Raw genomic sequence first — 14,240 nt, forward strand, 5'->3', positions numbered from 1 at the left:
TCGTGCATCCTCACGACAAGGTCATGTATGGATCAGAATCCTTTGTATGCGGCAGTTGGAACGCGCTTTTCTAACGGCTCGACAGACGTCGAAGCGTTGAAGATTTTGGGTAATGACACTCATCCGGACTACAATAGTCTTGATCGCTCTTACGACTTTGCCATCGTGATGCTAGACGGGGTAAGCCGGTTCCGTTTCGCACAGCTGCCATTACCAACTGAAGCTTCTCGTACTATCTCTCCTGATACGTTAACGACTACATTTGGATGGGGAAGTACGGATCCAACCAAGTGCGACGCCGTAGCTGAAGAGCTACACAGCGTCGATCTTCCGGTATGGGATAACGAAGCCTGCCGAAAAGCATTGGGCTTTGATTTTATTGACGATAAATTTATCTGTGCTGGCGGTGAAGAGGGTAAGGGACCCATGCTGGTTGACATGGGTGGCCCTCTTGTCATAAAGGAGAATGACAAATTTGAGGTGGTTGGTATGCTGAGCTACGCGTTAGAGGGTGCAAAGGGTAAGCCGTCGGTGTTTGGAAATTTGGCGAAAGCGCTTCCGTGGATCTATAACTATCTTGCAGTCCTAACAAGTCACCGTTAAGCGTAAGAACCTAACCATTCCCGACTTTGTTAATTCACGCTGGTACATTGCCGCTGTTTTATCGGTGCAAGTTAAGTTTAAGGTGTTAGTATTATCATACAATAAAACCATTACTTTATGAGAACCTTTTGCTCCTGAATTTATACTTCTGTATCCTTTTAGTCGACATTTCGAAGGTAAGTATGGTACGTTGATTACACTGACCAGCGAATCGCTGCCAAATTACAATACGAAATGTTGCAGTGCCAAAACACCTCTTAACGACAACGCAGTAGCGCTGATATGCCGCACTCAATGTTTGTAGTCTTTCAGACTGATTCTAAGTACTATGAAGTATAATAAGAAAAGCCCTAGCTCAAGCTTATTGTATTCATAGATTATTTAGTAAGCAAGAGCGAACGAACTATGTGGTAAGACTCAAGTGACGCTACAGTAGATCGTGGTTGCTCAACAATATCAACCAGCGAGTGCAGTGGTCTAGACAACTAAATGATTACGACGCTGCCCCTATTATACTCACTTATTACAATTTTGATGAAAATCCTGATCAGAAGTCGTCTCCAGACCAGGGGACTACCAGTTTCATACTTCAATCCCACAATATATTAAACGCTATATATGTTTTTTTACTGAAGAAATCATAATAGTACAAATGCGCCGTCTAGGTCAAGCGAATAAATAGCAAAAGGCGAACAGAATATTGTGAATAAATTAAATTTTCAGTTTCATATGGTATATTCTGTAGAAATTGTTAGAATTCATGTTGAAAACTACCGAGCGGTATATATTCCCTATATAACTTAACTGGAATATCAAAACTGGTTATATTAGGCTAAAGAGGGCGGGCTGTAACGGGGTTACACGTACCCTGTAGGAGTCGCACAAGATTGTGCGACAGTGTGGATTACACAGTTAGTGTAAATACAGAAAAGAAGCCACCAAGTGGCAAGATTGCCAGTATTAATGTATATTAGTATGTTTATACGGTTTTGCTTTACTAATAAGTTATTACTATATTAATGAGGAATACCTAGGGTTCTAGATATTGGCGGTTCTGCCGCATGAAGCAAATAAACACTCTTTTTTGAGCAGAAGTGTTCTTTTGATTTGGCTAAATTTTAGTAGCGGACCGCGATCTGCTTCATTTGTACTAGTTCTTGGAGAGAACGTCGGTCGGTGACCTTAGCTTACCTTCCTCTAAGCAAAGAGCTACGGCAGCCCCACTGCACTTGGTAACACTTGTAGCCAATCTACGCCTGAGTCGTTAAGAATGATCCTCTGTGAGCCTAGGGCATGCAGGACGAGCTTGTTAAGCTGATGTCTCCGCTGGGCCCTGAGGGCGTGGAGTACCTCTTGCGCAAGGACCCGAGACCTTAAGCGCGATTACAGGCGTTCTCAAATTATAAAAATACTCTGTTAGAGTGCTCACAGCAGATGCTGTCAGCGTCGCCAGCGTCTATGACGCCACATTCGACGACGGATAATTTCTTCCAACCCAGGCCGCTCGTGGTGAGCGTTAATATCTTTGAGGATAAAGATGGAAAGTAACTTTTGCTCTGGATAAGAGAAGCCGAGATGGTCATGACATCCGCCATGCTTCAAAACGAGCAGCAGCGCGTGGGCTTGCTATTTTCAAGCTCTGGGGTTGAGCGCCAGAAGGGGTACAAACGTGCGGTGCTTCGGTTGAAGCTGTGTTCCCCTTCTGGAAGGAGCAGAAACGTCGGCTTCTCCGAGTGTTCTCGCCATTAAATCAGGCATATCGCGTGAGATCGCGATTTCATGCTGCCCAACAGGGCAAGAAGGAGTTGGTGGACTTTGTCCAAGAGTTGAGAACTCTCATTGCCAATATGGCAGCCGATCCTCTCCTCGCGGCAGTCGCAGTGACCATATTTATGGAGCGGTGTTTGTGTGTGGAGGCACCCGTCACATTTGGCCTAGTTATCCCCTGCGCAAGGCGTGAAAAGGTTCGTCGAACCGACGTCTCGCTTCTCACTAGTCTGTCTTGTGAGACAAATTTTCAAGCCCCATCGGGCGTATGCGCAGACAGATTTCGACGACATCTTCGTCCGCAGTCATGCGGGGCACGAATATACAGATGAGAAAACCACATCGTCCATTTAGAGCAGTGCTCAAGTGCACGCAAAGAATAGGCTGTAAGCCAATGCCAATAAGTGCATCAACGACGCCAAAAAAATCCCCCTTTTCGAGTGCTTCATTGGAAAAGTGGCATTCAAGCGGATCCTGCTAAGTTCAAAGCCATTGTGGATTGGCCGGTTTAAAAGAAGCAAAAGGACTCGTGCAAGTGGCTTGTCCTCGCCAACTTGCACAAGTGTAGCGAAAATTGTGCGGAATTGGCACGATCATTGTCGAATCTCTTTAAGAAGGATAAAGAATGGTGTTGGACACCAAGCATCAAAAGGTTATTGACAGGGTTAGAGACAGCCTCCTTCATGCACCAATACCGGCGTTGTTCAGACCCCGATCGGCCTTTTGGTGTCTCCTGTGACGCTTCAAACTTTCCCATCGGCTGTGCGCTGCTGCAAGAAGACGCCGAAGGGCGAGATCGGCTGACCGCGTTCGAATCTCGCCAGCTTGAGGCTGCGGAGAGGAACTGCCCAGTTCACGACAAGATATTACTGCTATAGAGTATGCATTTGTCAAGTTCAGGGTGCACCTGCTTGGCTCAAACCGTTATAATCTACACAGATAATGCGTCACTGCGCACTGCGACTCAGTCGCATCGCCTCTCACAGAATGGCTCTCCTTCTTTACGAGGTGAAGTATGACTCAGAAAAGCGAATTGCGTTGGCTAATGCGTTGTCATGCAGTACAGATTATGAAATGCTTATCTCACGACAGGGACATTGTTCGTGACGGACTTGATTCGCGCCGCGTGCGCGGGTGATGATATGTGCGTAACGCTGCTACAGGCTCTCGGGAAAGGTGTTTGGAAACCCGAACTAGTAGTTATCGTCGCGACTGCGTCCACGGCTGCACGATATTCACTGAAAAACGGATTGCTGTATTATAGCACCGACTTGACGGATGCACCACGAATTGTGGTTCTTTACAATGAGGATTTAAAGTACCATATTCTCCATGAGGCCCACGACCTCCCACTTAGTGGTCATCTCGGTCGTGAGAAGACGTACAGCTCTGTGCTCTACCACTATTGAAGACCGAAGCTGTACAAGTAGCACATATGTGTGCACGTGTGAGACGTATCAGAGGGTGAAACCCTCTCCGAATGCGGCGCGCCGCTGGACAATTTACCGGTATCCTCCGGGTGTTGGCAGTTTTTGAGTACAAACCCTGTGTTTAGTATGCCAACAGGCAACACGGGCACGGGTGCAGTGGACTTTGTGGACTGTTCGAGTAAGACGACTCATCTTGCGGCAGTGCTAGACACCATCGACGGTGTGGGTACAGCGACGCTGTTTGACGGTCGTGTCTTTCGACAAAATGGACTCCCGAAGTCCATTGGCTCTGATAAAGACCCTTACTTCACTGGGAAGTTTTAGTCTACACTCTTCAAGTTGCTAGGCACCAAGTTGACTATATTAACAGCGGACCATCCGCTGACCGATGGTCAGACTGAGCGCGCAAATCGTGTCGTTGAAAACGTCCTTCGCTTCGTCTAGAATAAGACGCCGAGGTGCTGGAGCAGCATGTTGCCACTCGTAGAGTTTGTTCTGAACAATACAGTGCATTCATAGTGCATTCAGAGTTTGTTCTGAACAATACAGTGCATTCTACCGTCTATACGCCGTTCTAAGTGAACGGGCTTATTAATCCTCGTGTCTCGCTGACGCCGCTATCCCATGACTCATGACTTGGAGAGGGAGGAATAACCGAACAACTAGCTGATGTCAGCCCTCTCACTATTCGTAAAGAAGTTGATGACTTCCTGTCTACTAGAATGGGTGTCTTACAACACGTTCGCGATGCGATAGCTAAAAGCCAAGACATGCAGAGGGGATATGCAGACAGGAGAGGTAGAGGAAATGGTAAAAACGTGTATGTCGGAGACCTGGTTTATTCAATGCTAAAATCCTTCCTTTACATGCAATTTCCGCTGTCTTTGAGACGAAGCTCCATCCACGCTTTATCGGACCTTTTAAGATCGTGATCAAGCGGGGCCTTGCGTATACGCTTAAACTTCTGAGAAGGATACACACCCACTGGTGTTTTATGTAGGCTTGCCAAGCCGTATCTGGACCGGCGCAAGTGACGCGGAAGCGTTGGCGCAGAAGCGGCACATACAGGCGCTCGACCACCTAGAAACTGAACCAGCAACTGGTTTTTAGTCAGGAGTGTAACGATCTTCATATCCAATGGTGCCAATCGCTCCACTTTCGCAATAAGCGACGACGCATTTGTCTGCTCAGCGGCTAGGTGCCGTTCCGACAAAGCTCGACAGCTCTCAACGTGAGACATCCGGTGTGCAACGTGCGCCAAGCTTTCTAGGTCTTCCGCGCAGCGGTATGCAATCCTAGCATGATACTCAGCGGAGTTGCAATGGTGACGGACCTCGTCCTCATAAGCTCGAAGAAAGCATCACGACTCACCGGACGGCAAACGACCTAGTCGTCATCGTCCGCTGCTGACCATTTTCGACAAGACTGGAGGTGTCCGGTGTTCACTATCCCGTGAAGCGTCTTGTGGCTCAACGCCGCCGCCAGGGCCAAACTCATTATCCGCTAAGCTGGCGGGGATACTCAGACTCCGAGAACTCGTGGGACTTTGAAGTGCTACTTTGGCACGACTACCCAGACGTCATGGACGCTTATGATCTGAGAAATCATGAACTGTTGTGTCGTCATACACCCCGCGCTTTTCAGCAATAGCCAGGGAAGTCGAAGGGTCATAAGCTGACCCCAAGTTATGACCCTGAGCTGCTGCGGTACAGACTCACCCATGTGAGAGACCACAGAGCTCGCGGGAACGTGATGAATGACCCCATACGTCGCAGGGCGACAATCCGAAGGAAGTCGACGACGCGCTTTGAGATTGGCAAATTTAACCAAAGATGGCGTTCCACGCGCGCCTCTACCTCCTTTTGGCTCAACAGTAAGCTGTTACAGCGAAGAAAGTTTCAGGTGCCGCTGCACCCATCGCTCAGAGAGCTCTTCGTCATCTGCATCGGTGCTGCCAGGGGCGAGCACTACAGGAATCGTTCTTGTCGCGGGTACAGGAGCGCCTCCTTTTTCAGCACGAAGTCGAGTGCGGTACGTATTTACCGGGATTTATGAGGAATCATGAAACGAGCTCGGGGAACTTTTCGTTCGTCAAGCTCAGCTTGTGTAGTGGCCGGGGGCCCGACCACGTAAAGACACCCAACGTTCGAGTGATCGCGTCTTTCGCTTCTATAGCGGGATCCGCCGAGAGAAATCCGTATTCCACACGAGGGGCGAGGACTGCGCGCATATGAGAGCCGCCGTGTGAGCAGCACCCAGCTGCTACCTCGGTGCCTCGTCGAGGTGATTGGTAATGATACTACTTCCCCCAGAACTCGAGAGTTCTGGGAACGGACACGACGTTCGCAAGGTTCGAGCAGGGCTCACATCGATTTACTGGGGCACCTCGTCCTCTTCTTCTTTCCATCATGGGAAAGTAGTATTTGATTCTTAGTCGACTCACTCCAAATCCTCGACGAGGTGAACCGTCGCCGCTGTGCGCGGTCGGGAGTAGACATCGCGTCTGTGTTGCTGGTCGTGCGACTCTGTCACTGACAATGCGCTGCGCGGTACTCAGTTACCGAGAGCTTAGGATGCGCTTTTCTTGAAGCCACGGACGTGCTGTCCGAAGTTGCACCGCGTGCAGGGGACTAAGAAGGGCTCCGCCCGTGGGCGTTCTCGGACCGGTGAGGTTGGACGTCTTTCTATCCTCGACACAGGTCTCATCGAGCAGAGAACTTGTGAAGAAGGTCCTGGTGATGTCGGGGTTTAGACACGCGAGCCTCGTTTGAGACGACAGTTGACTGTGAACTATAGGTGTTCACATTCTTGATAGGGAGAATGTAACGGGTTTTCACGCGCCCTGGTGTGAAGGGTGTGGTGAGACAAGATGGTGTGACCAACAATGGTGTGGCTCCACTTGAACAAGAAGTCAGTGCGTGGCTGGAACAGCCAGTAGTTAAACAGTTAATTAGGGTTTACAACATAGATAGGAAAACCTAGAGATTTAGATATAGGCGACTTTGCCGCAACCAAAACCGAAAAATACAGCTTACGTTTTAAACAGAAGAGTTTATTAACCTTGGATTACGGTTGTAATTAGGCTTGAAGTAAGTGGATTGCGCTCCGCTACGCTCGTACTGGTTCTGAGTTAGAACGAAGGTCACCGACCTTAACCAAGCTTCCTCTGAGTGAAAGAGCTACGGCAGCCCTGCACTTCTCGTTGTTGATGAAAAGGATCATCGTCGTCACCGAAAGTGGCACTTTTTTTCTCTCACGCGCCGGCACACATACAATCGTTATCGATGTAATTAGTATTACTCTTATCACAGCGTCTTTTATTCTGCCCCCCATAGAGCTCATCATTCGCATTGTGAAGTATCAATGGATCAGCGCTGTGAGAAACGTGTGCACAACCGCCATCTATACGGCTAAATTATTTCTTAGGTATTCAAGGACGGTGTCGGTCCGCAACTCGCGGAATCTCGCAAAAGCTTTCATGTCGTGGAATGATGGTAGCGATGAGCTAGTTAGTGATCAATGGTAACCAGAGCTGTTGGTCATCTATGAATTTGTATAAGCCTGGTAATCTCCTGCCACATTCTCATCAGTTACTCTTCAATTAGTTTTCAAGTGCCACCAATGCTGTGGTCCACTGTTATATTTTGCGAATCTTCGTCTGGGCAGTAGCACGATAGTATACTTGCAGGTTCCATCCAGCGTCAGGATGGCTAGGTAGAGTCCGCGTGCAATACGTGACGCACCGATACGGAGCACCTATTTCGTCGCATGCAAACTATAAATGAAGATCAAATTTCCAGATGTATTATATGATGTACATATGCAGGCTCAGTTTTCGAAATGTGCTTTTGAGTTCTAGAATATCAAAATATTACTGTCCTGCAGCAAATCCTCTCTATTTTTATTAATTCTGTTATTAATGATCATGAAGGTCTCGACCCTCTATGAAGCATATATCGCGAAAATTTTGTGGTGACGAAGCTTGCATACACAATGTGGCAGCCGCCACGAAAGACTCTACTTCTTCTCAGAATAACGTAGTTTTGAACTGTGACAGATGTAACAAGGGTTCGAGCATAGCTTAAACATGTCTTCTGTTTGACCGCTTCTATTTTATTCGCTTGGTTTCATCAAGGCTTGTATCATAGCGGACTGACAAGATATTCTAAAATGATAACAATCTTAATGTATGTACTCGAGAGCTGACCACAAGGAAGAATCATTTCGTTTTCCATTGTCGAAGTCCTTAGTTTGATTGTACAAAGTATTGTAGAATCAATGAGCCAAGCTTGTCAGGCAAAAAAACGCATTTTTAAAAAAATCGAAATGTACGGGATCTAATCTTCATGGAAGCTGAGCAAGCGGCGCTTATGTGATGAGATCCTCAAATTTCTGTCACCAAAGAGCCAATTTGTGCAAACTCACTTGGACTCAACTTTTCATTGACGACAAATTAGACCGATGGCGGCGCGCACTAATGTAATCCTAACGAGCCAACATCGACACACCATCGATAGTCAAAGTATTCAGGTGCCGTTAATATGATAAGACGGTTACGTCAACCCAATTCATAAAAGACGCTACAACACGTTAATACAACAGCAGGAAGCTTCTAGGTTGCGAAACGTCGATATCGCATTTATCGTCTCATCCTTTCAGTTGTCCGTCCAGCTTAAATTTTATTCAAATTCGGTCGGTTGTTCTGTTGATCTCGTGACTGAAAAGAGCTCGCACATGGGTGAGCGCACTTACCATTACGAGATAGGTCGGTCTTGGGCTTTCCAACCTTTGAGATAGGCTGGAATATGTTTGTACTGTATTGCATATCAAGCAAAATTATGACTTGGAGATGGGCTAAGAACGTAAGAGCGATAATGTCACCCTTTATAAGTGGTATGCACTCTTCCGCATATGCATGCACGATAATAATGTCGATTTGCAGAGAATAGACCTCCCATATAAAACTCAACTGACATTTCTGTCTGCATGTCTCTAGGAATGGATGGTTTGAACCTTGTACATTGCTCAGCTCAAAAAAAATTATCTGCAGCATTCCATTCATTTCATTTCCAAATTCTACAGCTTACATTACCTCTGAATAATGTTTCCCACCTCCACCTCAAAGATGCTTTCAAGTGTCGTTCTTGGGTCGCTCGCTTTAGGATCAGTCTCTGCCATTCTTGGTGGAAACATCGTTGAACTTGACGTCGCAAGGTTCATGACGAATTTTCGTCACGAGAAGGACGGCAACGCTTTATGTGGTGGAGTTTTAATTGCTCCATCGTGCGTCCTCACGACGAGGTCATGTATGGAGCAGAATCCTATGTATGCGGCAGTTGGGACGCGTTTTTCGAACGGCTCGACAGACATCGAAGCGGTGAAGATTAAAAGTAATGACACTCATCCGGACTACAATCAATTTGATCGCTCTTACGACTTTGCCATCGTGATGCTAGATGGTAGAACCCGTCCCCGTTTAGCACAGCTGCCATTGCCATCCGAAGCTTCTCGTACCATCTCTGCTGGTACAATAACGACTACATTTGGATGGGGAAGCACGGATCCGACCAAGTACGACGCCATAGCTGAAGAGCTGCACAGCGTCGAACTTCTGGTATGGGATACCGAAGCCTGCCGAAAAGCATTGGGCTTTGACTTTATCGACGATAAATTTATTTGCGCTGGCGGTGAAGAGGGAAAAGGACCCATGCTGGTGGATATGGGTGGCCCTCTTGTCATTAAGGAGAATGGCAAGTTTGAGGTGGTTGGTATGCTAAGCTACGCGCTAGAGGGTTCGAAAAACAAGCCGTCGGTGTTTGGAAACTTGGCGAAAGCGCTCCCGTGGATCTACACACATCTTTCATTTTTATCAGGTCACCATTAAGCGTTAGATCTTTGCCATTCGCGAGTTTGTTGATTTACGCTGGCAAACTACATACATTTGTCGATTTTGGTTAAACGGAGTCCAACCTCGCCGTTTTTAGCTTTGACTCAAACGTTGCCTTCTATATACGAGGTGGTAGCATTTTGTTAATAAAATCATACAACAAAGTCATGACAAAATAATTTCAACTGATTACTGTACCTTACTGTTATCTATTCGTTTCAAAGTTTAGCTCTAAACTTTACTAGAACCGGGTGGTAAGTATGGAACGTTGATCACACTGACTACAAATCGCTGCAAAGTTGTATTACGAAACAGTGTAGTGCCAAAGATGACGACGCACTAGCCGTCATACTCTACGCTTGCTTTTCGTAGCCTTTCAAACCAATGAAGAGACTGAGAATCATAACAAGGTAATACCTTAACTTAAGCACATTGTATTCATGGATCATTCAGTTAACAATTGCTGACGATTTATGTGTGACGCTTTGGAAAATAGGGCTTGCTCAATAATATCAACGGGCAACAAGACAACTTGGTAATTAAGATGCTGCGCTTGGCAGAAATTTGATACATAAGATTTATACTTTACTTGTTCCTAACAATTACTTCGCAAATAAAAAGCAGAGCGAGAACAATAGTTGAGTCACTAGGAAACATGTTTGACATGAATAGCCTAGTAAGAAGTAGTTCTAGATACAACTTACAGCGGACACGTGCGCATACGCTGAATTAACTATTGATGGCAGCGTAGATCAGTACAGCGACATTCATGTCATCATTTGGTTCTTGATGATCTAAGAATCCGTGGTCACCGAATTTGGCACTCTTTCCCTCACAGCCGACGCATAAACAATATTTTGTCACTGATAAGTATTTGACTTGTCTTCTACTCTCCCACTCCTCGAGCTCAACATGGATTCGCGCTATGAAGTATCCGAATCTTTAAATGAGTCATCGCCAGGACTGCTATATTTTAGCTGCACGGAAGTGGTACTTGTGCTTCCAATGATGGCTAGGTAGAGCCCGTGTTCAACGCATGTAATGAACACGTGAGCTGGGGCGACAAGTTCGTAGCCACGTAGGACTCGAACAAAGCGACGAAAATATTTACCATTCGATGTGATGGTGAAGTGAATCTTAAAGCAAAAAAATCAAGTCATGACTCTTTGCGACGGAAACATGTCCATCCTGGTCGTTTTGTGCATGGGTGCGGCCAATGGATGGCATATTACTTTGATTACGGTGGAAACGGGACTATTACAACCCATGGCTTCTTGCAGATATTCTTACTAAGAGGGTAATATTGAGTCACTGATTGGTATGGAGCAATTCATTTTTCCCTCGTAAATTTGTAATGCATTTTGCTTATAGTGAATTCTTGATCCAATAATTTTGCGAATTTGAGCTTTACCACCAAATATTACAAGCTACTGAACACGAAGTTTCTGTCTCATACATAGTGCAGCTGAAATATATAAAGGCCGTCCGTTAGCACTATAAGTACTTCTCGATTTGAGTTGACGCTTTGATTTGCTGTCGTAACATAATCCTCATTCTTTATAGTTTCATCAGCTTAAATTGGAAAATGCAGTTTCCAGAAAGGACAAATCGGCTGTGAGTTGCTGATAACAGATCCCCCGATGCTAAGCGCAGTCCCCCCTACCTTAAATAATAGAAAAGCATCCTGGGCAAACAGGACAAAAAATTAAGAGGCATTTCCATTATGCGGCATGCACCAATAAATTTGCCGTCTAATCCCTCTATGCTCGACTTCGCGTTTCTGCTCTCTCGTCAAACTTCATGAATTTTTCCAAAGAGTACGGAAACCCTGTCTCAACCTAAGACTTTGCGTGCGAAGAAAACGCTTCTTTATCCTGTGCTAGCTGCAAAATGCTATGTTACTAGTAGGCTGTCATACCGCCAATTCTGGAGTTGGACCATTCAACACTTTATACATGAATTTATGTAGGATCCCATACAGAAAAAGTGTCGGCTCGATTCAATGACTTTTACACCAACTCAGTTCAATGATGTAGCCAAAAGCATAAAAAGCCGAGATCGAAAAAAGGGTTGCTGTTGTTCTTGTACAATACGATGTACAGTGTCAGAAACTGCTTGTGCTCAGCGGATTCCTTTGTTTCACCTGATGATTTTTTTCATAAATGCAGCAGCATGTCACTCTAATACTTATAATTAAAGGGTGTACTTTTTGCCTAGGATACTTCTATCTTGATTTTAGTATGTGAGGTATGCACTGAGATTTGATAAGGAAAGCCATATCAGTTGTGTGTTGCTGTTGTATACGATTGCATTTTCGTTTTCTCCTCCACATCGTTAGAAAGTCTGTTGTTCTCAAAGGATTACGGACTCTACCTGCGAGACTTAGAAGTAGGAAAGGTAGTACTGAATGCTGATTTTCGCATGAGTCGTTCCACTTAAAATTCTGGAGCTGCAAACAAAAGTCCAGTCTTTTCGAATAATCTGGCGTTTTGACCATAGGAGCATTGTTATGTCTAAAAAGTGCATGATTAGGTCGTACTTCTGTGCTCACTGGTCGGAGCTTCATTCCCAAACAATATTTCATTCTTTTGAAGAGGTTCATCTCTGGTATAGCGCAGCAGTAAAATTTGATCCTGCTATCTGAAAAAATCCTCGATGTTAAAGAATTCTTAGTTACGCTATACCAAACAGGAAAGTTCGCCGTGGTGTTTTCAAAAGCTTCTGGTACCTGGAAAGAAAGCTGAGACCCGCAAGTATAATTGAAAGACCTAATCATGCACCTTTTAGACATATATATGCTTTCGTGGTGCACTGCAAATTCAGGATTTCTTGTGGAACGACTTATGCGAAAATCAAGGCTTTCTTCTGATAAATCTTGCAGGTACGAGTCCGTAATCCTGTAAACATTACAATTTTTTTCATGATGGGAAGGAGCTCACGAAAATGTGATTAGCAAGTCACAACTGACATGGCTTTCCTAGAAACCGCATCTCCCCCATCAAAGCTGATAATAGTGTAGAGAATGGAGCTAAGCTATTTGAACAAATGAGGCGTCAACGCAGTCCAGGTAGTTCTTGATGGATTATTAAATTTATAAAAACATTTAGAAAACTGCTTCAATAGCGTGCACAGCGATTATAATAAGATATTGGTCACAGAATTATTTTTCGTTCTTACATGAAATATATACAAACAAAATTATGCTTCTCTTAGGAACCCTCAAAAGATCAATTTTTCAGGACAAGTTCCACTGTACCTCTCAAATGCTGATTGACCAGGACAGGAAAAAGGATTCCAATAGTCCTGTCCACCAATATTATCTTATATGGTACTTATCTGCCGCACTCATCTGCTGCCACTCTCATCCACATGTCTCCACACCATGAGCATAATTAACATGGTTCCCTTTTGAACGCTTTGCGTTGTCAAGGCTTACGAGATTCATTTACAAATTCATTTTCGGATTCACTTCCTACAGCACACATCACCTTCAATCTAAAATCCATCACAACCATGAAAGTCATTTTCACCGCTTTGTTTGGGTCCTTAGCTATTGGATCGGTTAGCGCCATCGTTGGGGGGAAACAAGAACCCCCGCGCTCCAAACCGTACACGTGCAATGTGCGTTTCTCGGCTGATAGTGAGGCTGTTTGTGGCTGCGCACTCGTCTCCTCGAAGCACGTGCTCACTACTGCGACCTGCGTCGGACAAGGAGATTATTACGTGTCCCTGGGTACGTTCTTTAACAGAGGTAGGGAAGATGGCCAGCAATTGAAGGTGGTGTCGATTCTAAAACACCCGAAGTATGAGGACCCCGGTCGTCGAAACGACTTTGCCATTCTAACGCTTGATGGAACTTCCAATTATGCTCCTGTGCAACTGCCGATGAGTGAAGATTCATCCAAAAATCTCAAGACAGGAGACTGGGTCACAGCCATGGGATGGGGTGGTACTGATCCGTCAAACGGTTACGGTTACTCTGAAGTGCTTCAACGCGTCGAACTTGAGGTGTGGGAGAGCGAGAGATGCCGTAATACGACACACTTTGATTTCATCGACAGAACATTCTTCTGCGCCGGTGGTGAAAAGGGAAAGGGTGTCGCTTACGGTGACCACGGTGGTCCGGTCATTCTTAAAAATGAGAAGGGACCAGATGATGATGTGCTGATCGGTTTGGTTAGCCGCGCTCCCGATAACAATTTGGATGGCATTCCTGCGGTGTGTGCCCGCGTGTCGTCGGTCCGTGACTGGGTCAAATCTAACACCATCACTTACTAGACTACCCATGTCAAGCTTTGCTTTCAAGTTTCGTAAGGAATTCATGCTACCTAAGTTTAGTTTTCATTCTCCTTTTCTTTCGGTTTTATTCCCACGAAAAAAATATTGGGTTTTCACATTATCGTGTTTGTTCTGAACAAATTGATTTACTTCTCTTTGACAAGGGTCTCCATATCCATTTACAGAGCCTTCTGGCTGATCGATTGTAACGACCTCTTTGTATTTGTCTACATTCAGAAGAATGCCATATCGTCGTTAAGTGACCTTAGCTACTC

At 45.4% G+C, this 14,240-nt stretch overlaps 3 protein-coding genes across 3 annotated transcripts; all 3 read left to right on the forward strand.

Moving 5' to 3' along the window:
* Positions 1 to 27: 27 nt before the first annotated feature.
* PHALS_13785 (Trypsin) lies at positions 28 to 603 on the forward strand (the record flags this gene model as incomplete). The annotated part of the gene is made up of 1 exon (XM_024729602.1): positions 28 to 603. The coding sequence occupies one exon, from the start codon at positions 28 to 30 to the stop codon at positions 601 to 603; it is 576 nt and encodes a 191-aa protein (XP_024579963.1).
* Positions 604 to 8,901: 8,298 nt separating this feature from the next.
* On the forward strand, positions 8,902 to 10,255 carry PHALS_13786 (Trypsin; the record flags this gene model as incomplete). The annotated part of the gene is made up of 3 exons (XM_024729604.1): positions 8,902 to 9,592; positions 10,060 to 10,097; positions 10,184 to 10,255. 3 exons carry the CDS (start codon positions 8,902 to 8,904, stop codon positions 10,253 to 10,255), a joined length of 801 nt encoding a protein of 266 aa, XP_024579964.1.
* Positions 10,256 to 13,200: 2,945 nt separating this feature from the next.
* Positions 13,201 to 13,965, forward strand: PHALS_13787 (Trypsin; the record flags this gene model as incomplete). The annotated part of the gene is made up of 1 exon (XM_024729605.1): positions 13,201 to 13,965. One exon carries the CDS (start codon positions 13,201 to 13,203, stop codon positions 13,963 to 13,965), a length of 765 nt encoding a protein of 254 aa, XP_024579965.1.
* Between the last annotated feature and the right edge of the window lie 275 nt (positions 13,966 to 14,240).

The sequence above is a fragment of the Plasmopara halstedii genome (genome assembly GCF_900000015.1).
Source record: "Plasmopara halstedii genome assembly, contig: Scaffold_672, whole genome shotgun sequence".
Classification (NCBI taxonomy): domain Eukaryota; phylum Oomycota; class Peronosporomycetes; order Peronosporales; family Peronosporaceae; genus Plasmopara; species Plasmopara halstedii.